This window comes from Paramacrobiotus metropolitanus, unplaced genomic scaffold (assembly GCF_019649055.1).
Source record: "Paramacrobiotus metropolitanus isolate TYO unplaced genomic scaffold, Prichtersi_v1.0 Parri_scaffold0000036, whole genome shotgun sequence".
NCBI lineage: Eukaryota > Metazoa > Tardigrada > Eutardigrada > Parachela > Macrobiotidae > Paramacrobiotus > Paramacrobiotus metropolitanus.
The window spans coordinates 1,081,130-1,108,614 of NW_026570256.1; the positions used below are offsets into that span (position 1 = coordinate 1,081,130).

A 27,485-nucleotide genomic window follows, 5' to 3' on the forward strand; every position below is an offset into this window, starting at 1 on the left:
GGCGAGCAGTATTATTATTGTTTTGGCAAAGGGAAAATTTTCCAACAAATACTAGAGTGCTAAACTGACACAAACTCTTAATCTCTTTGCTACTAATATAACTGTACTTGCATATTTCCAGATGTATCTGCACCTCACAGTATAACTTATGCACTTTTACGAATTTATCGACTGATTGGAGAGAATGATCCATTTCCGGGGGAGCGGACTGTGTGGTGCTTTGACAGTACTCGATGTCTAGCTGGTACTAATGGGAATGCTTGACAGTGTATCCGGTAATTTTCTTGGTTGTCAGGGCAAATCTCTTGGCTTTACTTGTAGAATTCGAACGAACCTTACCAGTAGGAGCCTCTGTGAAAAATGCGATAAAACACATCAAAAGAAAGTCCGTAGATTTGATGGCATCTGCTTGTGGCTTACCTGTTGCTACTTTTACAGCTGCGTTAGCAGCATACGTTTCCGGACATTCTGGTTCATTTACGGAGTATGCGGTCTGAGCGTGATAGTCCATCCATTCGACACTGCGAGGAAAGGGGTCAACATGGCAGTCCACCGGATAGTACAATTCTTCTTTCTTGTAATCCCCACTTTCTAAATATGAATCATTGTATGGCCCACCAAAAGAATAAAGCTCGCCTCTATCAACGCGAAGCCGCAGATTCTTATTGTTTGTCCACCAGGATCGATACCAGGCGAATTCGCACGCGCAATGAAGCTTCTGTAGAAACTTCTGGAATACCGGCTCGAAAGGGTAGAACCTTTCGGTTTCTGGCAGGGCTTCTAATGAGACAATTTGAAGATGGGGTAAATTAATAAAGGTGCCAGGCTGCATGGCTGCAATCGTACTGTTGTAAAACATTATAATTCTCAGCCGCACTGAAGTGGTGAAATCCGATTTATCGATGACCATGTTATAACAGTTGTTCAGTTCAAAGTACAGCAGATTTGTAAAGTTGAGATTTTGTAATTTCAGAGTCACACGGTCGCTGATACAACTCTCCATACAGAGTTCCACAACTTGGCGCTTTACCGGCTTGAAAGAATACTTGGAGAGTAGTTGTTCGTGTACATCGATGGTTACTGGTCGTAATGGCTGTTCGGCCATCGCCAGCGCCATTTGCTCCAGCACCGCAACCGATGCATTCGACTGACAGACGACACTTTAATCTCGAAATTTTGGCTTTGTGCAGTTCGTGATTATGCTAACATCTGGCTTGCAATAGCGATTAAACTGTGCAGAACAATCGTCGTCCGTCATTGGTTCAAGCGAAAAATTCGGAAAATCGTTTTCAGGGCCTTCTTCCTTCCCGGGTAAAATGGTTAATGGACATTTAAAGGCTATCAGTATTTTGGCCACATCCGTGGGACTCAGACGGGCCTGCTGCCCCATGCGAACAATAAGTCCTTCCTTGGGGACGATAGAAGGAGCCGTAGATGCATTGGCGGCGGGGGAAGCCATGAAGGCATCGAGGTGTAGAATAGAATGATAGTCATACTTGGTCCCAAAAGTGTACATGCTTGGATTGATCTGCCAAGGAATATCGTCGGCATACGGACTGTAGTCGATGTCCCTTACATGGACGTCGACATACTTGTCGCGGTCGCTGCGTTGCTGCTCACCGCTGAATCCCAGAGCAAGCATAACCCGATACTGGATTATGCCTAATCCGAAACAGTATTCGGACCGTGTATGGTTAGGCTTTCCCAGGTCAATTACATACAATATACTCGTATCATAAGGGTAACGGGTTGTTCGGTCAATCATCCAGTTTCTGCACCTGATGGAAAAATTTTGGTAAGTGATAACCATGCAATACCAAGCAGTTTTTGTTGCAGCGTTGCAGTTTAGAAATACAACGGGGCAACGCTGCCTGTGTTCTTGGTACAGTTGAGTGCAGTCGCAATCTCGATGAACTGTTTTTGTTTTTCTAGAGGTTTACTTTCCTAATTAATCATTTTTAACCCTATTCCAGCGACCTCCTATCCTATGTTCGAATCTTGGTCCACTAACAGTAATTGCCTATTTACTTCAACAAAAAACCTTTTCAGTATAACAATAACCGTAAATCATCTGCGTGACTGCGTCAGTTAATACCATTTGTTCAAACTCCAGAGTAATTCACCCCAAAATTGCTGGAGCCTGTGCTGCAATAGCTACGCGCTGCATCTGTCACTAGAGCTGCGTGATTCTCTTATAAGCGCATCTGCATTTGGTAGAGAACAATGAAACATACACAGTAGCCGCCGCCAAAATAATGGTTGTTTCGAGTGGTACATCGTACATATGACATAAACAGCGCACCGACCTGTAGGAATTCGCTATAGATTGCAATCGTACTTGCTCTGATTGAACTTAATTTCTTTAACTTGAAGTTAATTTTGCAATCGTACTTGCTCTGATTGAAGTTTATGTCAGACATAAACTACAATTAATGTTACCGCTTCCGGAATCCACTGGGGGGTGCTGGAACCCCGGCTGCTGGGCGGCTGGTACTCTCGTGATCGGCTGTGTGCGGTGACCCTGGGTCAGCGAGAAGCCGGCCGACCGGGGGTCGGCGCAAGAGTGCGACCAGTGCCCTGCGCAACCGAAGGCCCCTTTATTGAGCAACGCGAAATAACAGCAGCACAAACAGCAGGGTGTGGCGGGTGGTAAAGAACAAATCACTCGCGCGCACACGAACAAGAAATGCAAAGAACATCGGCCAGAAATGCAGAACCCAACGCGGGCACAGAAACAGTGCCGAGAGCAAAAAGCAGGCGCGTGAGTGCCGGCGGCTGCTTTGATCTAAGCGGCCACAGCGATTCGCAGCGCCACCAACACAGGTAGCTGCCTACACAAGGCGAAAAGGGAAACGCGGGAGCACACATCCTCCAGCTAACATTAACATCAATTAACGTTGTTAATTGTCATCTAATACATTGTTAGAATGCTAAGCTGAACTTACTTTCCTGTGGTGCTGTCTGAAAAGAAGATGTGAGCATCCTCATCTGTAACTTCTTTAAACTGGATACATCCTTTGGTCTTTCTTTCCATTATGCGCAACGCCTTCATAATGATTTCGCGTTCGGATTCGTCTGCAGTTAGTAGTACGAAACCCATAACGAACAAAATATGTTGCAGTTTCGACATTCTACAGATTAAAAGATTTGGTATTCCGACGATGTCACGATATTGTCAGTGTTAGAAGAGTATCGTAAAAAATAATGGTAAGCGTAAGCCAGTGTCACATAACGTTAAAAAAGTTTTTTAAAAACTGTTTTCTGGTTTTATTGATTAAATTTGTGCGTTAGCGTTCCTATTTCAGACAAAGTTTAACGTACGGACAATAGGATTGGTTGTCTTCTTTGAGACTGAATTACGTAAGGGTATTCCTCCAGTTTACTATGCACTTACTGAAAACTGAGTCTATAAGAAAAGGGATGGCAGTACGGTTTGGCCACAGCCTATGACCAATCTTTGCAGTTTCGTTGACTTCCGGAATGTTGACAGGCATGTTAAAAAGGTCTAAAAATAACGTTTAATGAAGTTATCAAGTCTCATGCTGATTATTTTCTTACTTGTAATTATACAAAGCACACAATATGACGTTTTGTTTACTGTTCTCAGTTCTAGATTCGTTAGGGAAAAAATGCAGTGTCACTGCAGTAGTCGGCATCGGCAGATCTAGGATATAGTCAGTAGTGACCACACAAAAATTTCAGCTGACAAATTATCACTGAAGTAGGTTTATCAGTAAGCAACGAAATTGCAAAATATATCCGGTTTGCCTTCAGCATAAGAAGTACAACATAGATAAATACTTCAAGCACAACTTGTTCAATTTTTGACTTTCCTTCAGTAATCGCGACATCTTCACTTTCATCCGATACTGCTGCGACGAAGCTGAGAGAAACTGCAACAGTTATTACGCAAACCAAAGAACAGTATTTGATGAACATGTGAATAGTATAGCGCTTAGCCGTTCGAATCATTCTGCAGCAGTAGTGCGTCTTAAGCAGTAAATCGGCATTCGCGGCCGGGATGAGAGTTAACTCGACAAACCCAACTGTGAAACGCTGTTCTTTAAAATTAATTACAACTTACAACATATACGTGCTTTATACATAATACGCCTCAAGCAGTGCTATTTATCGCTTAGCACCTTACTGCCTGATGCAAAAAGTAGCAGGAATTACAAAAACACCTATACGCCATGCACTCAGCAGTCGCAAAGATTGTTAATCCATTTTGTTACAAAATGGCTGCTGAAATATGGCTGCGCCGCTGCGGAGATGCCAGAACTGCGCCGGACTCAGAAACCTATTACAGCCTGGTCCCATGGAGCATGCCCGTGGAATCGAGGGGCCGGGTAGCATACACGGGTTGTGGGTCCGTTAGAAATTAAGAAATAATAAGAATCAACTAAATAATAAAAATGACTGGAACAGGTAATAACACCGGTTATAAACATGTATAAAAGAAGATATAAACGATTCTCAAAGCTTGAAGTTATACTTGTAGTATGACCGCGAATGCTAGTTATAATAACTTTGATGGCTACATGTTTGTGCCTTATAAAAATATATAACGACAACGAAAAAATTTAACAAAATCGGTCTTATATTGGATGACGACTGGCAACAGTTAGTGTAGCACAAAAATCAACGAAGATTCAATGATTCTTCACATAATATTTGATTTATTATGGTTCTTAAGAACTTTACAATAGGACGAACGTCTCGCTTATACTGAGACTTTGGTGAGCACCGGCTGGACTCTGCCAACTGAATCTCACAAGTCCGATGCAGTGTTCAATGACTTCGCATTTTGAGGCTTAGACTGCAGTTTTCTTGGAGTCCCACATAATCTCCTCGTTGACCAGCAACATTGACAAATGTCGTCATTTCCTGTTATAAAGCACTTGCCGATATTGCCTATGGGTGTTTTGCAATGTCTGATACCTACATGTTTGCAACATGATATTGCGATTGACAACACTATAAGCGAGCGTAACAATGTTGTACTGTGCGATAACAATTTTTTATAGATTGCTAGCGGCACAGTATAATCAACCTGGTGATAGGGATCAGCAAAGCAGTATAACAACATCTCCAATTTTTTCGGTTGCTTGTGTAATGCTAATGTCTGTACTATTTGTATTCTGCAGGAAAGCGAATAGCAGACTAGATACACTACACAAATGTAGACATAAGAAACTTGAACTCAAACGTTTTTGAAAATGGAAGAAAAAACATGCAACTGCATACTGTACATAATAGTTGTTGTAAGCTTTCTTGCCTTCGCCAAAGCAGTGTCAGACGAAAGCGAAGGTGTGGGGATTACGGAAGGTAAGCTCTTTAAATTGTGTTATAGTAATAAGAATAAACGTTAAACCGCTTGTGTGTCAAATAAATTCACGGTGCAATCGCTGCACTGTTCATTCCAACGATCAGTTAGTCGTTTCGTTTAGAATTGGTATGGAATAATAATGTTCGATTTCCACATCCTGTAAAAAGCGATAGGAATATCAATGAGTTATAGCTTTTTGTTGAGCGCAGAACTACGAATTTTGTAAAATATTATGTTTTCAGACATTTTTTACATCCCGATAAATACGTCGGACCCTAATGTCATTGCGGGAACCGGTCCCAGACTTTGGCCAAACCGTACCGCTATTCCGTTCTATTTAAGCTCCGAATTTGGTGAGTGCGGCAGACGTGCATCGTAATACAGCAAGGTGCTAACTAAGCAATTCCAACAAATCACAGCCACACTTTCACATGGCATCGTTTTAAGTTTTACTGCTTTTTGCAGATCAATCAGAGAGGAAAAAAGTTCTGAAAGCTCTTGCTCTAATGGAGAGACAGACAGAAGAGTGCATCATTTTTCGGACATGGTCAGGGGAAACAGATTATCTCTACTTCCGCCCAAGAAATGATGGACTGTGAGTTCCAGTCTGGCGACAAACACCGTGCTTTAATTGTTGCAAGAAAACTTCACCGTACTAAAAACCGAATTTGTACATTCTATGTTAGTAAAACCTTTGCCAGAATTTACTTTTACTGTTGTCTTGTAGGTGTGGAGCATTTACTGGGCAACGGGGCGGACCGCAAGCAATCGACTTAGGGCGGTTCAACGAGTCGGCCAAATACTCCTGTTTCACTATAACGGACATTCAACGTTACACTATGCGCTCAATTGGCTTTGAGCATGAGTACAGGCGCCCCGACCGCGACGAACACATCGACATGCGCAAAGGAAACTTGATGAACAATGAAGATTACCCCACTCTATTTTCAATCGATGCAACGATGTACACCTTTGGACTCAAATATGACTACCACTCCATTCTGCATTTAGGAGCATTGGCGGGCAGCAAAACAAACGAGCATCCGACAATGGTACCGAAAAAGGGGCTCATTGTTCGTATGGGACAGAACGTACCTCTAAGTCCGTCAGATGTTGCAAGAATCATGATAGGGTATAAATGTCCACTAAACATTCGCCCCGGCAAAAAAGAGGCCAACGTCGAGGAGAATTTTATAAATTTCTCGATGGAACGAATGACTGATGATGAATGTGCCGCGCAGTTTAACCGTTACTGCCAACCAGACGTGACCACCATCGATAACTGTAACGAACGGAACGATTACCGTATTGGGTGTCGATCGACCGCATCGGTTGCAGTACTGGAACGGATGGCGTTGGATATGGCAGGCCCCCCACTTAGACCAGTATCCATCCATGTTGAAGAGCAGCTCCTTTCCACATATTCATTTACGCCAGTGCAGGGTCAAGTCGTGAAACTCCAGCTGAGTAACTGTACCACAGACCGCGTAACGTCCAGATTAATCAAACTGAACTACACCAATCTGTTGCACTTTGAGCTGTATCACTGCTTTAATTTGACTATCGAGAAGGCAGACTTCAAAACATCCCAGCAACTGGGAATGATACTCTTCTACAACACTACCATTGTTGATATGCAGCCAGGCACGTTCTCTGACCTGCCAAATCTCCAGATCCTGTCTTTGGAGGCTTTGTTGGAAAGTCAGAAAAACTACAATTTTGATCCGAATTTCCGAAACTCCTTACATGATCTCCATTGCGGCTGCAAGTTTGCTTGGTTTCGCTCGTGGTGGCGCGGCAGTCATAACCTGCGACTTAGAGCGGAAGTCGGCCAAGTATATTCATTTGAAGCTCCCTACTCGGACAGAAGGCTGGAAAATAGCGAGGTCGCTAAAGAAGATCTATATCATCCTGTGAACTGCCGTGCCGATCCATTTCCTCTCGGACCCGAATGGATCAACTATTACGCGCAGATTGAATACTCTGTTAATGAGCCAAACTGTATCAATGCAGTCGCCAATGCAACTGCGAATGGGCTAATATCTAAACCAACGCTACAACCAAACATCCTCGGCCGGCGCTGAATATCACAGGTGTTGTTAAAATATCTTCATTGCACACCAGAGCTTCTCCTTGGAAAGGTGATGACCGTGATGTTATCAACCAATCTTCAATCACGACTTGCACAATAAAGCAATTTGTTCCATAAGCAAGAAAAGCAGCCGCCCTTTTTAAGGGCATCATGGCTAAAGGAAAGGATTTTGCTTGAAAAAGTGAAGATTTATTATTAAAAACGTACGAGTTATGAATGAAGAAGTCGAGTTCTAAATAACGACAAAATTGTAGTCAACGTTTTGGATTTTGGATAAACTAGACACAACAATTATGCTATGTTCGCTGTTGTTGAACATTATGGAGTGGCTGCAGTCCCTTTTGGTGTTGTCGAGTCATACAAGTACAGATACGTACGTAAGTAACCAATAAGAACGCCGTTGAGTTAATTTACAAATGCGACGACAAGTCTACCATCAAGCAGAGCGTCGGTCAGTGAACGACTGACAGACGCTCAAATGCCAGTTGTACGGTAACTGGATTCCTTTAAAAAGAAGGTGACCTGTCCCAAACACCGGGTGGCTGAATAAATCGGCCCTATGGTTTACTACGGTGCGCTGGGTTTATCCAATGCTTTATTGACAGCATATTTGCTTAACCCATTGACGGGCATTGGCGTTCAGGAGGCGACAAGGTGTTTGGGATTTTTTCCGCAGCGATCGGTAACATTTATTCGTTATCCCTTAATGTAATAAGCAACAGGGGACTTTAAAGCAACGTTAAAAACACAATTTGAAGTTGTGTCTCAAGTCAATTAAGAACAACAGGTTCGCGAAAATCGCTAATTTTGAATTTTTCTAACTACTGTAGGTCGCGCTAATTAACTAATTAGCGGATGAACAAATAAACCGGAGATAAATCAACAAGGTAGAATTGACAACGCTTTATTCAAATATGCCTAATATGGATTCTATAAGCTGAACCATAGCTGACCACAGTCCGCCAAAAACTTGTGTCGCCTGCTAAACGCCAATGCCCATGAAGGGTTACGAATTCATGGGCGGGTGCAATTTCGACAGTTATTTTTTATTGCATAATCGGATCAAAATTACTGTCGGTTTGGCGTTTGCACACTAACATGCGCCACACGATTCCGGTTGTCGCAAGCCGGCTAAAACCGCTGCCGCTGACTAGCACCCCGGGCGGTCGACGAAAAAGCAAAATCGTATCAAAAGTTGTCAGCTTCCGGACAACAAACAGCGTATATAACAAAGTAAAGGGCAGCACAAAACTGGGCGTTCTGCCACGTTTCTACCTATGCTGGCGATTCATCGCTTGGGCAAACAAAGGCAAGGCAGCCGGGTAGCTTTGAGAAAACATGGGAGTTTTGAGTTTTGACCAGCCTCAAGCGATTGCTAACTCTAAAGTGCTCATTGGTGATGTGCACATTCTTCCGGGTTACATCCGGTTGCTAGCGCGTTCCAACAAATGCTAGTGACCACTAATATCTAAATCGGCGCCAATCTCCAATGCAGCTGGACCTTCCCCACCGCTTTTCTGATAATGGCACCTGCGGCCAAATCCAGGAAAAGTGCCACTGTGCGCAATATGCAGGCAACTAGGCGCAGCCGCACTGCAGCAGTGTAATGCTGAACTGTATAAAGAGTGCTTTGTACAGTACCATATGACTTATGAGACTGTAATAAAAGTTTTTGGAAGCAGAAATGCTGCTAACATCGTTTATATTTTATTTCTTTATCTGTAGTAGTGGTCACAATACATGGAAACGAGTTTTGGTAGTTTTTAAGTTTTTGCTGACCAGTGGTCAATGCGTTGACCACTTCTATACTGCTGTTTTAAAGTACTTTTTTTTGTACTATTTAATGAACTAATTGCTTCTACTTAGTTCCTGTTCGCCTAATTATTACAAAATTAAACATTTTTATGCTGTAGACTGTCCATGGGCATTGGCGTTGGCAAGCGACATAGTCAGCACCGCTGACCTATGGTCAGCACAAGCTCACAAAAAATTCCCTTACTTAATTGATTTTTTTCGTCGGGAAATCCCAATTTTCAAAAGGAAACTCGCACTCCTTCGGGTACCGCCCGCTGGAGGGTTAATTCAAAATAGTAATTATTAAAGAAGTGAAATTGTCACGACGTGGAGCGTCGTGCTCTATTATAATTAACCAACTAAAGTACCCAAACACACAAATACCACATATATAACAGGACATTGCAGTGGCAGCCGTTGCCATGCATCACAGAAATCAACAAGTACAAAATACTAAATTAAAAAGTATTCAAGTACATGGATGATGGATCATTGTACTGTACGCCAAGCTGGGGTCTGTTGCGATCGCCAACTCCCCTCACTACGTCAGATAATCCTTTTGTGCATTCATAACCAGCCACCACCCGGGTGAGTGTAAATTGAGCTACCACAGCTGTATTTCACGAACCTTTTGCATTTTGAAGTGTACAACTGTTACAATATGGTCATCCAAAAGGTGGACTTCACGACTTCAGAGCGACTGCGAATAAATTTTATTTTACAATGCAACAGTTAATGCCTTGCAAGTGAACTCATTTACGGATTTGCCACACCTTCAAATACCACTCATAAAATCTATAATTTCGAACAGCCATTTCGCGCTTTTTTGCGCATTCTTCACTGTAGCTGTGAGTTCGCTTGGTGCCGATCATGGTGGCGAGCAAATAAAATGTTACGGCTTCATGCAGAAGCAGGCGAATTGTTTTCCTTTGCAGGTCCTTATTCCAACACTAACTTTGACAGTGATCAATACAGCAAGGAGGACCTTTACCATCCAGTGACCCGACGCCGGCCCGTTTCCTCTCGGTTCGGAATGGATCAACTACTACACACAGACTGAATATTCGGTTAACGAGCCCATTTGCCAGCAAACGGTGTCCAATTCGGTTACGGCTACTGCTGTGGAAACGTTCCATAAAACGCCTTTGACGAAACCTGCGATGGTCAAAGTCATTTCTAGTACTACCAGCGCAAATAGAATATCCGCTTCGACCACCAAGTAAAGCAGCAGATCGGCTTTGTCGCTAGTGACAAAATATGTCTTACACAATCTGATCGGCTCGGATGCTCTACAGATATCGGAAAAAATTTAAAGTTTGGTGTTTGCCTATCAGTTTGTACACAACTTAAAGCTAGGCATTAAATAATATTCCGTTTTTTTCATCCGATGCCGATTTTTACACCCATGCTCTCATGACTACACCGCACTGAATGTCAACAAGGGCGATGGTCTTCTGCTATTAAAATTATGGTAGTGGTACGAGTATTTCATTCCAGTTAGATTAACGGTAGGAACCAAGCAACAAAAACCCATAACATCATTCTGTTCATCTAACTTAAAAGCAACTTGCACATCTTCCTACTCAACCTGGTCGCTAACCGTACAGAGAACAGAAACCGCATTTCCTGTCTGGATCTAGACACTAATTCTCTGCGCAAAAACTCATCGAGAGACAACAAATTTGCTGAGTTTTGGAGGTTCTGTGTTATTAGAGAAATCTACTAGAATGTGGGTTTACCGGTTGTTGCGGTTAGAGTTGCGGCATTGCCGATAGTAGAATCCGCTTGTCCGACAAAAGCCGACAGCCATACAGATCGGGAAAAAAATAACTGAAGCTGGCCCACTTAAGTGTATGTCGCCCATTCACTTATCATAGTGGCCCACTTAAGTGTCTTTACGAGTAGAGTCAGTTTAACCCCGGATTGCTCTATGTATTTAAGTGCTCATCGAAAACAGGACGAATGGACGCAGAATATGTTTATTGGAAAAAGCACCAGTGAATTTACGGATTCCTGCTTCAGAACAGGTGAAATACTGCTCGTAAATACATAAAATCTCTCTAATCCGCACACCACCGTACAAAAAAAATCGTCCGTAATGTAGAGGTGTACGGTACTCACAGTTATTTGTATGAGTTTACAGTAATTTTGGTACGCGTTTTGGTATACTTAATACAGAGGGTGTACGTAGCTAAGTGTGTACGTAAGATGGGCATTTGTTTTTCGCATCGAATACATTAATGTTATACATATACCTTTGGAACCCGATACGGACAAAATTATGACAGTGAGGGAGTTAAGTTGTAGCAGATTTGCGAAGTTTAGTTGGAATATCCTTTAGGTCGCACGGCTAGTAATACAGTACATTTCGCTCAACAGCAGCTTTACGAGTTGGACTTGCACGCGTCACACTTGCAAGCACTTGTTTGGAAAAATCAGTCTTCATCGCAGATGGATACATGTCTCATTGGTGGTACTGCCTTATCCAGCGCCATCCACTTGAACACGGCTACCGATTCTTTTGATCGGCAAACAATTCGCTAATCCACCCGGCATGCACAGTTTTCGATGGTGGTAACGTCTGATTTAAAGTAGCGGTTAAACTGTGCGCGAAAGTCTTCTTCGGTCATTGTTTTCGACAAAATCCAGGAGACTACTCACTTGGCATTTGTAGCCATCCATGATTTTTGCTGGATCGGTCGGATAGACGCACTCTTTGTTCGAATACCCGCTGTTGCATTGACAGCAGGGCTGGATGTCCCAGATTATGGTGCCAGCGAAGATAACGTGGTGCGAATGGAATGGCATAAAAAAGGGGGATAAGACTCACTTTATCACTTCTAAGCGCAGAATAATGATGTTTTAAACCATAATATAACCACAATCTCAATTAGTGCATTCACTGCCATGTACGATGTAGGAATTAATGGTCACATACTCCCATACCGAGTCGTCCGTACGGATGTGGCGACAGTGCAGTGTACGACAGCCGAATATTTAAACGTAGTCGTACAGTGCACTGCGCTGCATGCGCACTGAATGTGGATACGTGAGTATGCGACCATTTAGTCCTACACTGCGTATTGGTACGTAAATTCCAGATACTAGAGTATCCCTGGAAGTACTTTTGGATACTAAAAACCCGTAATTTCCAGTCAACATTCAGGGCTTTCCTGTGCAATATCCACACTAGCGGACCAAAAAATTACGGCTTTTCAAGGAATTTACAATGACACGAATTTCGAGAACGATAAAGTTGGCAGAAACAACCATTGCCATCTAGTCGACCGCATGTTGATTCGTTTCCTCTTGGTACGAGACCTTGTCCGCCGCTCGTTTGGATGAAGCTACTTTGCAAGATGTTTTGGCAACGTATAGCCGTTTCGTTCGCTAATCGGTAAATGCCATATTTTGCAGTCCCATTTGCCACAGCACAGGAGTGAATTCCTTACAGTTTGGCTAGTTAACGGAGTATTCAATTTGAGTGTAGTAGTTGATCTATTATTTGCCAAGGCACTTTGACAAGGGCATGTACCAAAGAATCATCGTGCATTAGAATAATAGGCAGCTCTTAATGCAGTAATTGCGGTTGATACTGATAGACGCGCCGATTCGTTAATACAACGTTAGTGACACTGTGACACACTCGTAATACCAAAAAATAATGACAGTTTCCAGGAATACATGGTTAGTCGACTAAAGAGCTGGATCATAAAGTGTTGACAGTGCGTCACCAAACTGCCTATTTTGTATGTGTAACAACGCTCCGTCATGTGCTGTAATTGGAAACGATATTGCCTGAAGGGATTATTACTATTCATGAGTAACTTTATTAACAAAGCATTTCGCATTAACGAGCGGGCAAAATTACAAACATAACATTTTGGATAGTTAGGCTCAAAAAATGAATACTTTATTCACAACAAAAAGTCACTAAGAGAAACGGCTTTTGAACGTCACTGATCAAAACTATAAGGTTTTTACACAGACAATGCATACTCACACACAAACATACACGTCTTGACATCCGCCTGACGGTCTGAGACTCTGAGTGATATTGCCCTAACGGCAACTGATAAAAATGAACGGACTGGCTGTTCTCAAAATATCCATCAGATGTTAAGCGCTGTCAAAACAAGCCGAGTCATTGAGAATGCGGTTAACCTATAAATGCGCAACTCAGTTTTGTTTGCAGTTTTTCCGACCGGATGCGACTTTCCGCAAACGACAGGACGACATCGCGTTTATTATTTTCTCTGGAAATTAATTACCGCTTGAGGGGAAAAATGCCGGTGAATTGTATAAAATAGTGTAAATTCAACGGTAGCTTAGAAATCATGCTGCCTTGTCTTCGTTCTCAATTAGATATTTTAAACAGTACTTTTGCTAACCAGAAAGCACTATATTGCCAAAGTGGCACTGTCAGATCCTGAAAGCCATGAATCTCAACGTTCTGTTCGTAATTTTGTCGATGTTTTTGGTGAGTTTTGGTTTTTGTCCATGTTTTCGGTACTCCTTTTCCTTTGCAGCAGAAGCTTCACTTTATAAAACTGGCTTTTTAGCTCGTTTAGGTTTTGTACCATTATGTGGGGCGAAACCGGTAATGGTCGACCATAATGTAATAAATATAATTTCGTGCTGGGCCCTTGGCACTGATAATTGCAAATTGTTGTCTAAGACTCTAAGTCATGGCTTTTACCATGGCGTTTCATTTCTCCCATTCATGAATTACGAGCAAAAATCATCTTCCATTTCGCTAGGTTTTCGTTGGCAGAGCAGACTCTGCCCACCGGACGGACACAAACACCTCCCCGCTTGTAACGCGGGAGATCTTTCAGAAAGCCATAGAAAAAGCCGGTTACGGAATGTCCACGTACCAGCAGTATAAGCCTCTTGTCGTCACCGCTCAGTCCAAAGCCAAGATCAGCTCAATGCGGGAACTAGCCATGTTTATCGCCAACGTCCTCCAGGGAACCGACGGCCTGTGGACCACGGATGGGACGTCGTGGTCCGGTGCTCCCGACCCGGCGCATCCCAATCGAGATTACCACGCACGAGGATACCTGATGATGCGTGGATTCCCGCTGTACAAGGAAGTATCAAAGGGACTGTATGGCGATGACCGGTTGGTGAAGAACCCGGCTCTCGTAACCAAGAACCCGGCAGCTTGGGACACGGCGTATTGGATTTGGGCCAACAAGGTGCACAATCGGCCCGGCATTGCTGAAGGGAAATTCGGCGTTTCCCGAAAGATTCTCAGTGATGACAGAGACTGCGGGAGTAATGCTGTGGATCGTGACCATGCGACGGAAAGCTTTCAGTTTTATTCAGCGCTTTTGAGCGTCTTCGAACCTACTAGCAAACCTGATAAATCCGGTTGCTAAACCGTGCTGAAAGAAATTACCTGCAGCGACGTGTGTTTTTGAAGATGTTTGTCAAAAGATCCTTTTTTGCAATGCAAAGTTACCTTTTGCGATAAACGCGAAGTCTAAGTGCAGTGTTTATGATTGTTACTGTATTAATGTTAACTACTAGAAGTAGTGACAAAATTTAGCAAGCGAAGAACTTGGCATACTTTTATGCAGGCCATTGCATTTTTATACGTATGACTGCGGCGATCACAGTTGACTGATGAATTTATGCACCTCTGCTATAATTTAAAAATTTGGGTCACACTCACACATATTTTATGAGCTTCGTTCGTACAAATTGTCCGATGGGCGCAACTTGTGTGCGATTTTTACGCGGTTTTTAACCCAATCACTCTCTAAGCAGGGCGCAATCCGAGGGAAACCGAGAAACGGCTGAAAAAGGCGCCGATGGGGGAATCGAACCCCGGCTACGTCGTTAGATCCGCGCAGGCAGTACCACTGCACCACGGCGCAATACGTTAAAATCCTTTGAAAGATTTTGTCGCTTTACGTGAGCCGCTTCTCGCCTCACAACTCGTTATGGGACGGAACATTTATATGGAATATGGGGCCGAGACGCATTTTGCCGATAAGTACTCCACAAGTGCGCCGTAACCATTCAGAATTTTTAACAGCTGAAAATTGGTAAAAACACATTATTGCAAACATCTGTCGCATCGTTCGAACTTTAATATTAATTATTAACAGAAATAGCTTGACACATCCAGGCTTTCAGCCATAGAAAAGCATTTTATCCAAGCTCGAGTGGTACTTCTACGAATACGAACAATGCTAGCTTTCCCTTGAGAAGCATCAGCAAAAAAAATCGCGTAGGAAGTTCGAAGAAGCAAGGTTACATAAGAGGATACCGGCAACTGGCAAGCGCAGTACTATCCCAGTGTTGGTACTGCGCTTACATGTACGGGTAATCCGTTAAATATACCCGTAATCGGATACAGTTATTGCGATTATTATACAAGATCATTTATTGCTCCCGCGTGTCAGTCTTCACTGTTATTCAATGCCGGCATCACACGCACCGGCAGTGTTTATCTCATCCGACAAGCATCTTGCCAGACGCTGCGATTACCTTTCCATGCATAACGACTGACGCTCCACAATGCCGCCTTACTATGCCTTACCTGTGAATCTGCTAATAGTAATATTTCTGCCAGAAAAATTTGCACTTGTTTACAGTGCACGGCCACTGCGCGTTAACATTGGCAGTGTGGGATTTTTTCAAAATGCTCTGGCGGGAGCGTTTCCCAACACCGGGCCACCGTATGACATGGCGCTAGACGATGTGCGCGATTTGTATGGAGATACGCTGCAGTTTAACCACACGTACATTTCCAAGTGGTCCATTAAGAACTGTGATCCAGAATTGGTGGAAAATGCTGAAGATCTAATGGCGGATTACTACTACAAAACACAGGATGAAGCGGATTTAACTGTTTTTATCAGTCCAGGTAATATTGTTCAGGTTGTAAAAAAGGTAAGTAGGTAGTAAAAGGTTAATGGCGCTACCGCATGCAGTCGTCGTTTGTTTTATTGTCTACGTCTGTAAGTTTAAACCAAACGGTAATTGTTTTGTATCGTTTTTTTTTGTATCTGCTTATCAATCTTACGCTAAAATGTTTTCTTGAAAATACCTGCACAAGGATGCGAACAGCGAAATTAATGTAAGATAAATTAAAGGAGATTTATCGGAAATGGCAATGCCGTCATCTAAAAAGAACGGATTTTACGAGATGAGCCTAAGCCGAACGTGCGCCGGGTGTCTTATCCCGGATCAGCACAAATAGAGATTTTACAGTACGTCCGTTAAGAACACATGCCGCGTATTTCGAAACGGCATGGAGCAGTGGAACAATCCAGGGTCGCTTCTCTTTCATGTAGCTAATTAAGTACATTCTCGTTAACTCCAAACTTTTGCTTATATACCAATGTAGCGGACGTCGACAATGGCTGCGAAATATAATGTAATGTATACTGGAATACTATGTACAAATTTGTATATTCTACATATTTCATTCACAAAGTCACAATTAACAACCGGTCGTTCGCATTTACGCTTTGTTGCGCCTGAAAAACTGTAATTCTGCTAGCGGTTATTTAAAAATTCCTGTGTTGCTGTTGCTACTGTTTTGCTACCTGTTACGCCCATTTCGCTCTAATCAGACGGTGAAAAGGCCGCTGCACGTGATCAAAGACTATACATTCATACCGGCACTTTTAACCGTCTAACAGTGTCATGTGAGGCAGGCTGGGAAAACCGGAAACTGGGCACATGGGGACACATTGCTCACTGACTGCTTAATCGATAATTAATAACGTGATGCTCGTCGCAGTTATCACAAGAAACTGCCAAACTGGAAGCTGAGATGTTGTAATAGATTGATTCTGTGCTTTCTACTTCCAGGTTGCAACGAAATTGAAGCCACCAGCAAACTCGCGGCACAGTGGAACGTTCTGCAGATATCGACGTTAGTCCGCCCATTATTTAACCAAAAGTCCAAAACAAGAAGATTATAACTATTCATCGCTAACGGTAGTCTGTAACAAATGCTAAAAGCTATACCATTACGATACATTATGTAACAAGTGATTAGCATAATATCGTGCCAATTTACATTCTGGTGCCAATTTTAGATTATAATAACTTTTAACTTTAGAATTGCAAAATATTTTAATGTTACCTGTAAGCAGAAGTATAAAGCAATATGCTTTTTTATGTGCGCGCAGGAACTGGATACATAGCTATAAGAAATATTTTACAGAACGTCAGACAATGGTTTTATCGCTAACCGGCAGCAGAATCCGGTGTGGATCTCATTGGCCACTGGCAGCTTCACAAATGTTGTTAAGGCCTACATGCAGTTATTGCTGGATTACAATTGGACGAATGTTTTTATTGTCTGGGAAACCACATCAAACCCGATTTTTCGCGGCAGTTCTGAGGTGATCTCCAAAGCACTGCGTGATCGGCCGCAGATGCAACCCGTCTATCGCTCCATGAACGCTCAAAACGGGACGAAAGAGCAGCTGATTTCGCTTTTAGAAGAATTCAGGCGAACGAGTCGCGGTACGAATTATCTGTGAGGTTTTGGACTTAAGTAATTTGTTAATGTTTTTGTTTTTTGCAGTGCTGCTGTTTTTTGGCCACTCAAACCATCTAAGAAAATTGCTGGTAATCTAATTTTTTATGTTCCGCTCAAATGTAAAATTAAAAGGAGTTGTTTCAGATTGCCGCTTATCGCTTAAACATGACAACGAGCGAGTTTGTATGCAAATGTTTACTTCCTGCTTTAGTGGTAATCGCTGTGCTTTAATCTCACCGGTTACCCTGTATACGATAAAGGTTTACATTGGACTACAGCCGTTGTTCCATTCGGCATCCATTGGGAATTTTTCCTGGAGGTTTAATGATTCACTTGATCCGGTAAAGAGCACGATCTTCGTTCAATTCTTTATAAAGGCAGTTTTTTATGTTAATCTAGATTGCCCGCGAGGCTTATAAGAACGTGCTCTTATTGGGTGCCGAGCATTTAGACAATCAAACCGAAGTGGATCAGATGGATCCTATAATGCGTGAATGGAGGCGGCAGTCCTTTCTCAAATGGAATCTAACCTACGTTGAACCGGTAGACTTTTGTTCTGTTTCCACGTGCGATGAAGACCTTTAAGGTTTTTTCTTGGCAGTCACCATATCTGCGCCCTGCCTACGCTTCGATCGTTATGCTGGCTCAGGTATGGTTTCTACTGTTTCACTTATTCCCGTCCTATGTAATCGATTTGCACAAAACCATAACGACAAGTAACCTTTGTTGTGAGAATTCAATGTAAAGAAGAGTACTTTACGGGCCTTTCTGTAAAGATCAGCGTACAAATTTCTAAAGCGAATCAGTTTTACAATATATACATTTATATACGGGTACCTAACAGTTCACGCTGGTAGATGCAAAGATTTTATTGCGAATTGCATTGTTCAGTAGTTGCATGCTGACGGATTTCGTTATGTTGACAGATATTCTATGCTTCCGCATGATTCATTATTCCGACACCTCCGCCATTATATATCATATTTCATATTCGATATTTGCCATTAAAAAGTCTAAACTATATTCCGCTTAGCAGTAACTATAGATATAATGCTTTAATGTATTGCTTTAATGCGTCATTACAGTTTCCCCGGAAGTAATTAGTGGTCACTATGCATCAAAATCCGCGTAATGTTTCTTGTTTGCTGACGACTGAGCATCTCATCATTTCAGGTGTTAAACGAAACATTCTCAGCCAACTCCCAGTTTAATTTCCGTAATGGAACCGCTCTGGCCGATCTGTTCCTTAACAGGGAATTCGAGACAAAGGTTATGCGAGCGGCAATCGGAGAATATGGAAATATTCTCGTTAATCTCAGTCTACGTTTCACCGATCCAGAAACTCAAGAGCTACGGGTAATATTATTTGTTATTTTGGAGGGTCATTACTAATCGGTCTACAAACAAGTATTTCCGAATCATTACATGCCGTGCACGATAGATCGTTCTACAATGGGACGGGGTGAAACAGCGTTATATTAAAGTGGCTAACTTTTCTTGGCCTAACGGACCACCTCGTAATCGACCGATCTGTGGGTACACTGGAAACGATCCAGTTTGTGCAAGCTCCGGTAAATAATTGTCATTTGGCACAGATTTTTAGGTCAAATTTTTCTGTTAACTGCGATATTGGGTTTTTTGCGTGATTTTCGTAGAGTCGAAGAGCGTCGTAATCGGCGCAACAATGGGAGCTCTGCTCGCGCTTTTTTCATTGATCGCTGGATTGATGATGATAGATACCAGGTTAGAAACAACGGGTGTGTTAGAACTTACCATGGTTAGAAGCAACAAACAACGGTTAGAAAAAGCAAATTCGCAGTTCGCATTGTGGCCTTCATGTTTGGCAGTTCGTAACAACTTTGATTTATCGCACTGACGACGAAGCGAATGATTTTTAGAATGAGAAAGATGAAAACGGCGTTGAATGACCGAACCTGGGTTATTGATGAAAGGGATCTGGTGGCTGGCAATGAGGCCAACACTACGGCGACGCTGCCACATCGAGAGAGCGCTTGTTACAGTGTGGTTGGTATCTTGGAAAGTCTAAGGCCAGAAAACATCCTCATGCAACACCTTTACAGATGCTGACGCTGAAAGGCAAGTACAAGCGAAAGTGGCACGGCATGGAAGTCTGGACCGATGCACTACATGCTTCGCCGATCGGCAGTCAGGCTGCACATAACCTGCTGTACGAAACGAATCCGACGTTTCAACTGACTATTCGTGAGGTGCGATTTGACTGGGTACAGTATCGCAAAGGTTTACATAAGTGTTCTTCAGTTTTATTTTTTCTGAGAAAATTAAACCGCTTACTGCTCAAGTCTGCCTACTCCGGTAATGATTTTTTCTCCCTTTTAGATCAAAGAATGCGCTCATCCAAACATAAATCGCTTACTTGGGCTGTATGCCGCCAGAGGAATAAGAGAACACTGCTTTATTCGAGCGGTAACGACATGGTCTGCTCGCGGCTCCATTGGAGATGTGATCGACTCCCGACGGGAACTGGACTGGATATTCTGTGCTTCGTTCATTCAGAATTTACTCAATGTATAGACCCCGTATACTGTAGTATAGCGCTGATTATCGCGCACTTTAATCAGGTTTACCATGGTTATTTGTACGAGGCAAGCGGCAACTCTTTCCCATCGCTTTAGTAAATTACCTCACTTTCCCTGCTGCATCTTACCCGTGTGCAGGGCACTGCAGGCGCTCACGTGATAACGTATCCATCTGTGATCACTGATCAGCGCTTACTGAGCCGGCGATAAATCTCGCCTGCCGTGCTTTTCTCTATATAGGGGGAAAAATGTGTCTAGCCGAACCAATCCCTTGTACTTCTGATGTAAGCCAGCTGGTGGTTTACGTTGTGGCTTGACAGTGTTTTATGTAAAGCGCTGCTATTAAGATTGCAGGTACTGATAACAGGTAAGCTGCACTCGTACAACTGCAGGTAAACAGGCTAAAACTGCATTATAGCCCGGACCTGCCTGGTGCAGCTAATACCACATGTACCGTCAATGCCGCACAGCTTTAATAGCAGCGCTTTACATAAAACGCTGTGCAGCCACAACGTAAACCACCAGCTGGCTTACATCAGAAGTACAAGGGATTGGTTCGGCTAGACACATTTTTCCCCCTATATTCTTTATCAGTTTGCGTAATCAACTATAGCCGCAAACCGGTTTAGACGTGAAACGGCTGAAATCAAATATTGTACTCGTAGCGGCTGTTTTGGGTTCACTTAACGCACGTCCCAAGATCATGCGTGACACTAACGATTTTGGATGTTTTTTAATGTTAAAAATTTGATGCTTTTAATTAGTGTAAACCTGCGCAGGCGATTTGTTATGTATGCTGGCCGAAGCCGAATAAAATTATTAATCAAATATCACGTGAGCGCCTGCGTACGGGTAAGATGCAGCAGGGAAAGTGAGGTAATTTACTAAAGCGATGGGAAAGAGTTGCCGCTTGCCTCGTACCCTTAATGCAGGCAGTCCAGTTCATCCATTCAAGTGCCATAAGTTACCACGGATCGTTATCAACCAGGAAGTGCCTGCTAGACCAGCATTTTACCTTGAAGTTATCCGGTTTCGGCTACCATGCCGTTGCCAAACACGTGGAACACCCAGAGCAAACATGGAATTTGCCATCACCACCAACAGCACTCAGTCGACCATGGTCGAAAATTGGTACTGTCGAAACTGCACAGATGGACGATATGTCCAGTGTGGGAAAGATCATGTTGGAAATTTTGCATTGGCAGCATTCGGATGACTGGTTGGACAACTCTGGTCAGTATATACTGAAATGACTTTAATTATTGCTCAAAGATTTCACCAAAACCCAAATGATTAGCTGTGTGAAAAGCAGTACGTTACATCGTTTAAATTAAAACGGCTTCTATTTGTAGCGTATGATATGCACCCAAAGGGCGTCTTATCTAAGGAGACTGACACACATATCAGGCGTAACACTGCCTTGGAAACACTTCCTGCTACCGTATCCATTGAAGACTTGGCGAATTCATGCCTCAACATTGATTTCACGCTGCGTCCATCGGCTTTGTCGGCATGCATGGAAGTCGAAGAAATTCTCGGTGAAATGAAAGACTTTTCCGGTAACGTTGTGGATAAGATTTTGCGGCGCTTGGGAACGTATTCAGAAAAATTGGAGGCGGAGGTGTCCGCAAAGACGGCGCAGCTTATCCATGAGCGCGAGAAGAGTGAACGCTTATTAGTGCAGCTTCTGCCACGGTTGGTTCTACTGGATGAGTGGCGATCGCATGGGACGTATATCTTTGGTTGTGATTAGGGATCTTGTGGAGAACCTGCGAAAAGGCGAACATGTGATGGCCGAGGAATACGAGAGCACGACCGTGTTTTTCAGCGATGTAATGGGATTCGACGAGATTGTTGTCAAATGTATGCCGATTGCTTCGCTGGAGATCTTGACGCATATCTTTAAAACACTGGATACCGCGATTGCCGGCTTCGATGTATATAAAGTGGAGACGATAGGCGATCACTATATGGTAAAGCAATATTTTTAATATACCACTTTTTGCATCATCTACGCTTTCAACAGGAACAGAAGTCCTTGTACCACTGTAGCAAAATAATGTTGCTTTTGCGAAATGTAGCTGTTTTGCTGAATTTACTGTGATTTGTTTCATATGGATTTACTACGTTTTACTGGTACATTTAAGGTTGCTAGTGGACTACCTGTTCGAAATGGTCAGCAACATGCCCGCGAGATTTGCCTCATGGCGTCGAAGATGCTGGAATTGTTTAGACGATCAACAACGCTACGCACTCTGTCGCTATGGCTGCGCGGCGGTTTGCATTCCGGTATTACCAATCTAAACGTTCTTTACACGAAATAATTTAATATACCTAACCGGATTTTGATGCACTCCAAAAGGAACGTGTGCAGCTGGAGTGGTTGGTCTCAACAGGCCTCGGTATTGTTTGTAAGTACGATGGACTTCCATGATATATTTTTAAAATGTCCCGACCGGCCTCCATAACTGCTATTTTTATTCACCGCCGATCTTTCAGGTTTGGCGACACGGTTAATGTTGCAGCACGGATGTGTTCTAGCAGTGAAAGCGATAAAGTGCAATTAAGTTTAGTGACATCGCAAATTTTGACGGAGAATTTTCCTGATGTGGGTTTTCAATCACGTGGCATGGTGTTTGTAAAAGGTCGTGGAGAAATGCAGACATTCTGGCTGCAGCAAGAAGAGTGATCGGCGTCATACTGTGAAAAGACGGTGCTTGCCTTAGTACGGTAATATTAAAAGGCTTTCACAAAAACGATTAGCTTATGGAACGCGCAGCGAGAAAACAACGTACATACAGTACTTCAATATGAGGACTGTAATTTATCATTGCAAAAATGATTTTGCAATCGCCAAATAGCGACATTCTAAAGTGTACCAATGCACTGCAGTACAGATACATGCATTGTGGTGGCTGTGAATTATCACAACTCGCACCGCTTTCTGAGGTTTTGTCAAGATAGGTGGAAATTTTCTTTATTTTTGCACGTCGCGGCAATCGGTACAAATTTTAGACTTTGCCCAGAACTAAAAAAATGGGTGCGTGCATACTAGCTATTATGCATTATGTAATTAAATTTTAGTTAGAGCCAAAAGGATGGTGCGCTTAAGGTTCTAAAGGTACTTATATTTGTTGGCCGGGAAATTCTTCAATGTCGCCGACAAAGTTTCTGGCTCTCATTTTCAGAAAAACTCGGCAACATTTGTAGTAGTCCGGCTGGTCCAGTTTATGCTTACATGTATCGGAACAGGTGGCTAAAATTCGCGTCCTCATGTCTAAAGCGTTTGGCGCCTCTTCCATAAAAGCTATCAAAAACAATGCCGCAAAAGCTTATTGCGTTTGCTTCGAGAAAGATTCTTTTAAAATGTTCCGTTTCTTCAGTTTGTGTTCAATGTAAAGATGGATTTTAGGGGCTGACATGAACCGTACCTTGCCAGGGTCGGCCAGTACAGATTCCGTTGGTACACGTCAAGTAGCCGCAGCATCCCAGCGTGTTCTCACATTCGCTGCCGAGGAGCGCACATTCAGCCAGCGCGCTGTGTTTCTGTTGTACAAAAGAAACAAAAACTTGCAATGAGCTGCTAAAATGGCAGAGTTTCTATGAGACTGGTGGTTGTTCTCCATAATAAGGAGCATTTCGCAATGAGTGATCATGTTTAAGTTAATTTTTGTAGCTCCCATGCGAAGCGTATAAAGTAAGTTTTCTTGAAATTGTTATTAAATTTTTGCCGGTGTTTCTCTATGCAAAAAAGTTAATAAGTAATAAAAAAGCACGCTTGAGACTGACGTCGTCTCGGCATCAAACGTTTGTAACCGTATTAAAAAAAAGGTCTGTAACATTATGCCAGCGTTTTTTTTCTTACCGGCTTCCAGTCTGTCGGCTGTATGACCGATACCACCTCGTTGATGACCGTCAGATTCGTTCCAGTGATGTTGGCCACGATCCATGTATTGCCATCTCGATTTGGTACATAGAAACGGTCCCATAATTCATTACCGCGGTAAATCTGCAACACGGCTCTAGAATCTTTCATTGCCGAACTGTTAAGGTTCTCGCGAGTCTCTCAGTCGTAGACAATGATTTCGTATGTACCGCTCAGCTGTTTCGCAATCAATATGCTCTGAGCAATCAAGCCATTGAAATCATTTCGCATGTGGTTCTCGTTCCTTATCTTGGACAGCGCAGGCTCAACCCGCCTTCGCTCCTGAATACCTTCAACGGGCCCTTTCACCACTAACTGCAGACACGGAGAACACTGCATCTGTGTATCGTAACGTCCTCCTCTTAGTACTATACGAATTTCGTCATTTCTCGTTTGACCTTGAGGCAGCATTTGGAAATCATCAGCTGTATACGGACCGCCGAAATTCCCGCCAACTGAGATCACAGTAAACGATTCTGTCCGGTAGTTTCTCCGCTGCACAGTAGCAGTGTAGTAACCTGTCGGGTTGATCATAACCCAGTCTCCCTCATTGCGTGTTTCCTGCCTACCCACGACCTTGCCATCATAATTTCGTAGACCAGACCGCAATGTTATCGTTGTTCCAGTCAAATTGCTACCATACACTGATTTCTCCAAAAGCACCTGTCCTGCAGCCAAATAAGCACCACGGAATCGGTTGTGAATGAAGATTAAGGGCTCCAGAAACGTATCACGATTTTGTTTTATGTCAGAATCGAACACGGGCAACGTAATAGCACGATAGTCCGGCAACTGGAAAACGATAGTATAATTGCTGTTATCTCGCAATGTCTGGCAACTTTCTGGTAGTATCAGGGTGAACTCTCCGAACATATTGGTGGACTTTGTAAGCTTCCGGAAAATAACACCGTTATTGCTCCGTAAAGTAGCGGTTAGGGATACGTTAGCCAGGGGCGAGGCATCTTCGACTTTTCTGGCCTGAAAATGAAATCGGTGGGCATCACCTGCAATGAGACAAGATATAATTATCTGGTGGTGAAGACGGTATTTTTTATACAGGATAACAGGAAAATACCATGGTTGCTTTTACGCTTGACGCATCATCGCTGCTATGGTTTAGTCCGTTTAACGCTGTAGCATTTGCCTATTACCCGTAACCTTCCGACTACTTGTTAAGTGGTAGTACATATTCTACCCTGCTGCTGAAATATTACATAGCGTTCATGTAATTCATTCAAGAATTCGTATTACTGACATGCAGTAAAGTTACGAGCACTTTACAAACCAAATTTACTGAACTTCCGCAACTGAAAAATTATACCTTTCCATAGGACCGCGGAAAACAATAGTATTATCAGCGAGGGTCTTAATTTTTGACAAGCCATTTTATTTTGGCGGAATACAGCAAAATGATTGTTTTCCGATAACGGTAATAGCTCGATTCTGTAAAAATCTTAACAGGATCTTATTGCACCGTTGTAGCACGTTTAATTCATTCCAAACAAATCATTCTAAATTCATTCTGAACTTAAAATTGCATCTGATAAGCGCAGATCACGCGTTAAAGTGGTAAAGTATTCTTAAATATACTCTGTATATCTGTAAAATCTTATCGCATAGAAGCGCTTAAGATCTTGCCATCGGATCACAAGCACAAACACAGACTTTCTTGTAAACGTGGCAACCAACTCATCGCATTGGGTGTTTTGGAGAACGTTTTTAGTGTTAATCGTCAGGCAAAAAATCCTTTCTGCCGCTAAAATTACCCAGCGCCTGCAAAAGTTAGCTGTCGTCTGGTAACCTTCCTTTAAATGGTGACGGCTAACGGACTGCAAATTGCTATCAGATTGTCCTCTAATTTATCAGATTTTACTGATAAAAGTAAATGTAGCCCCATTCATTACAATCCGTGTTTCCTTACTTTTCTTTGACTGACTCAGTCATGACAAGAGTTTTTGCCTTGAATCGTGAAGTTATTGCTTGAAATTATTCAACTGTCTGTAGTGCACCAAATTAGTGCAAGCGAGAGGTTGTCCAAGGAAAACGTGCAAAAGCATTGGGGAATGCCGCATCAGCCATCAATCAAAGCTCTGGTAAATTCACGCCATAACACTGATCTGGCGATGCGGCCATCAACTTCTTCGGCTGATGGCGCCATGACATGAAGTTGCAGAGATCCTCAGTGAACAGCATGATTTTACCGGTACCATAATTGAGAAGTTTCTGTGCCGGGTACAAATCTACTAAGACAAACAACTGGAATAAGACCTATCGGTTAAAACAGCGCGTCTCAAAATCGACCAGCAGGAAGTGAACACCTATTAGAGCAGCTTCTACCACGGTTAGTTAAAAAAACTTTGCTGTAGTTTAAATTAGCGCGCCTAATTTCTTTACTTCATGCTCCGGAATGTTGTGAAAAAGCTATTCCAAGGCTGTCATGCGGTATACTACCACGTTATGCTACCATAACACCATTTTTTCGGCATTGTATCAACCTGCGTTACCTTTGGTTACTTGCTGCGATGTACTACCATACTTTTCCAACATTTTCAATATGTACTTTGACACTATTAGTCTATTTCACAAACGTTCATCCAGCAGGCTAGTATATACATACGAGGGTCATTCAATATGTATTTAGCATTACCGCGCCATTTTCCACTGCATTATTTTTTTCCCTATTACCATACTTTTTTCCCATAAGTTCTGTATATTTCTGCAGTCTATGTGCACTGCAAACATCTATTCACTAAATCTTGAAGGGGATCCACACAGGAGTTACACGGCGGAGAAGAGATCGAATGACCCTCGTACATATCTAGACTTCCGAATGCAGAGACATCATACGAGGATTATAGGAATATACAGTACTCACATCGTGTTCGTTCACAAGAGGAATGAACAGAGAAACTTTGCTGTGCCACCTATTTTCTAATACGGGAAAAGGCTGATCGTCCACTGCCGTGCAACTTGAAATTTGATTGTAGCATCGGATAAAATAATGATTCAGCATGCTTCGGTTTGCTTTATGTTTTGCAGCAGCAGCATAATCTCCCGCATCCAAAAGATACGGTGAGCACTGCAACTGATTTCAAATTAAAGCGTCGCTGTTCCTGTTTGCGAGCTACTATAAAATCACCGTTTGCGATTACCGCGTCCCACTTTTCCATTCATGAGAAAATATAGAAAACAGGAAGTCAAGCAACGCTTATACCCGTAAGCGGACATCCGGCTCCGTGGTATCGATTTAACCACTGTAGTGCGGCAGCTGCTTG

The 27,485-nt window shown here is 42.8% G+C and overlaps 5 protein-coding genes across 8 annotated transcripts; 3 read left to right on the forward strand and 2 right to left on the reverse strand.

Moving 5' to 3' along the window:
* Positions 1–6: 6 nt before the first annotated feature.
* On the reverse strand, positions 7–4,028 carry LOC129589605 (uncharacterized). Of its 3 annotated transcripts, none has more exons than XM_055484419.1 (4): positions 3,395–4,028; positions 2,946–3,075; positions 421–1,778; positions 7–351 (listed from the first exon to the last, which is right to left on the reverse strand). In XM_055484419.1, the coding sequence occupies exons 3-4, from the start codon at positions 1,115–1,117 to the stop codon at positions 248–250; spliced, it is 801 nt and encodes a 266-aa protein (XP_055340394.1). In that variant the 5' UTR covers positions 1,118–1,778; positions 2,946–3,075; positions 3,395–4,028; the 3' UTR covers positions 7–247. The 3 variants fall into 2 exon arrangements, 1 of the variants encoding a protein (XP_055340394.1); XR_008690625.1 differs by lacking the exons at positions 7–351; positions 421–1,778 and adding an exon at positions 2,544–2,875.
* Positions 4,029–5,059: 1,031 nt separating this feature from the next.
* LOC129589626 (uncharacterized) lies at positions 5,060–7,674 on the forward strand. The gene is made up of 4 exons (XM_055484447.1): positions 5,060–5,328; positions 5,572–5,682; positions 5,795–5,924; positions 6,057–7,674. The coding sequence occupies exons 1-4, from the start codon at positions 5,220–5,222 to the stop codon at positions 7,411–7,413; spliced, it is 1,707 nt and encodes a 568-aa protein (XP_055340422.1). The 5' UTR covers positions 5,060–5,219; the 3' UTR covers positions 7,414–7,674.
* A 5,730-nt stretch (positions 7,675–13,404) lies between these two features.
* Positions 13,405–14,859, forward strand: LOC129589686 (uncharacterized). The gene is made up of 2 exons (XM_055484526.1): positions 13,405–13,695; positions 13,976–14,859. The coding sequence occupies exons 1-2, from the start codon at positions 13,654–13,656 to the stop codon at positions 14,597–14,599; spliced, it is 666 nt and encodes a 221-aa protein (XP_055340501.1). The 5' UTR covers positions 13,405–13,653; the 3' UTR covers positions 14,600–14,859.
* An 877-nt stretch (positions 14,860–15,736) lies between these two features.
* Positions 15,737–22,974, forward strand: LOC129589591 (atrial natriuretic peptide receptor 1-like). Its single transcript, XM_055484395.1, has 20 exons — positions 15,737–16,095; positions 17,049–17,112; positions 17,407–17,711; positions 17,773–17,816; positions 17,872–17,910; positions 17,988–18,068; positions 18,127–18,270; positions 18,329–18,376; positions 18,901–19,083; positions 19,169–19,298; positions 19,383–19,470; positions 19,626–19,752; positions 19,809–19,955; positions 20,086–20,274; positions 21,218–21,518; positions 21,638–21,980; positions 22,039–22,258; positions 22,433–22,574; positions 22,648–22,696; positions 22,785–22,974. The coding sequence occupies exons 1-20, from the start codon at positions 15,747–15,749 to the stop codon at positions 22,972–22,974; spliced, it is 3,183 nt and encodes a 1,060-aa protein (XP_055340370.1). The 5' UTR covers positions 15,737–15,746.
* LOC129589592 (uncharacterized) lies at positions 21,557–27,174 on the reverse strand. 2 transcript variants are annotated; one of them, XR_008690622.1, is made up of 6 exons: positions 25,532–25,701; positions 24,151–25,214; positions 23,717–23,831; positions 23,524–23,592; positions 22,449–22,985; positions 21,557–22,251 (listed from the first exon to the last, which is right to left on the reverse strand). XR_008690622.1 is itself a non-coding variant. In XM_055484396.1 (4 exons), exons 2-4 carry the CDS (start codon positions 24,319–24,321, stop codon positions 23,411–23,413), a joined length of 468 nt encoding a protein of 155 aa, XP_055340371.1. In that variant the 5' UTR covers positions 24,322–25,002; positions 27,086–27,174; the 3' UTR covers positions 23,285–23,410. The 2 variants fall into 2 exon arrangements, 1 of the variants encoding a protein (XP_055340371.1); XM_055484396.1 differs by lacking the exons at positions 21,557–22,251; positions 22,449–22,985; positions 25,532–25,701 and adding an exon at positions 27,086–27,174 and having other exon boundaries at positions 23,285–23,592; positions 24,151–25,002.
* Positions 27,175–27,485: the final 311 nt, after the last annotated feature.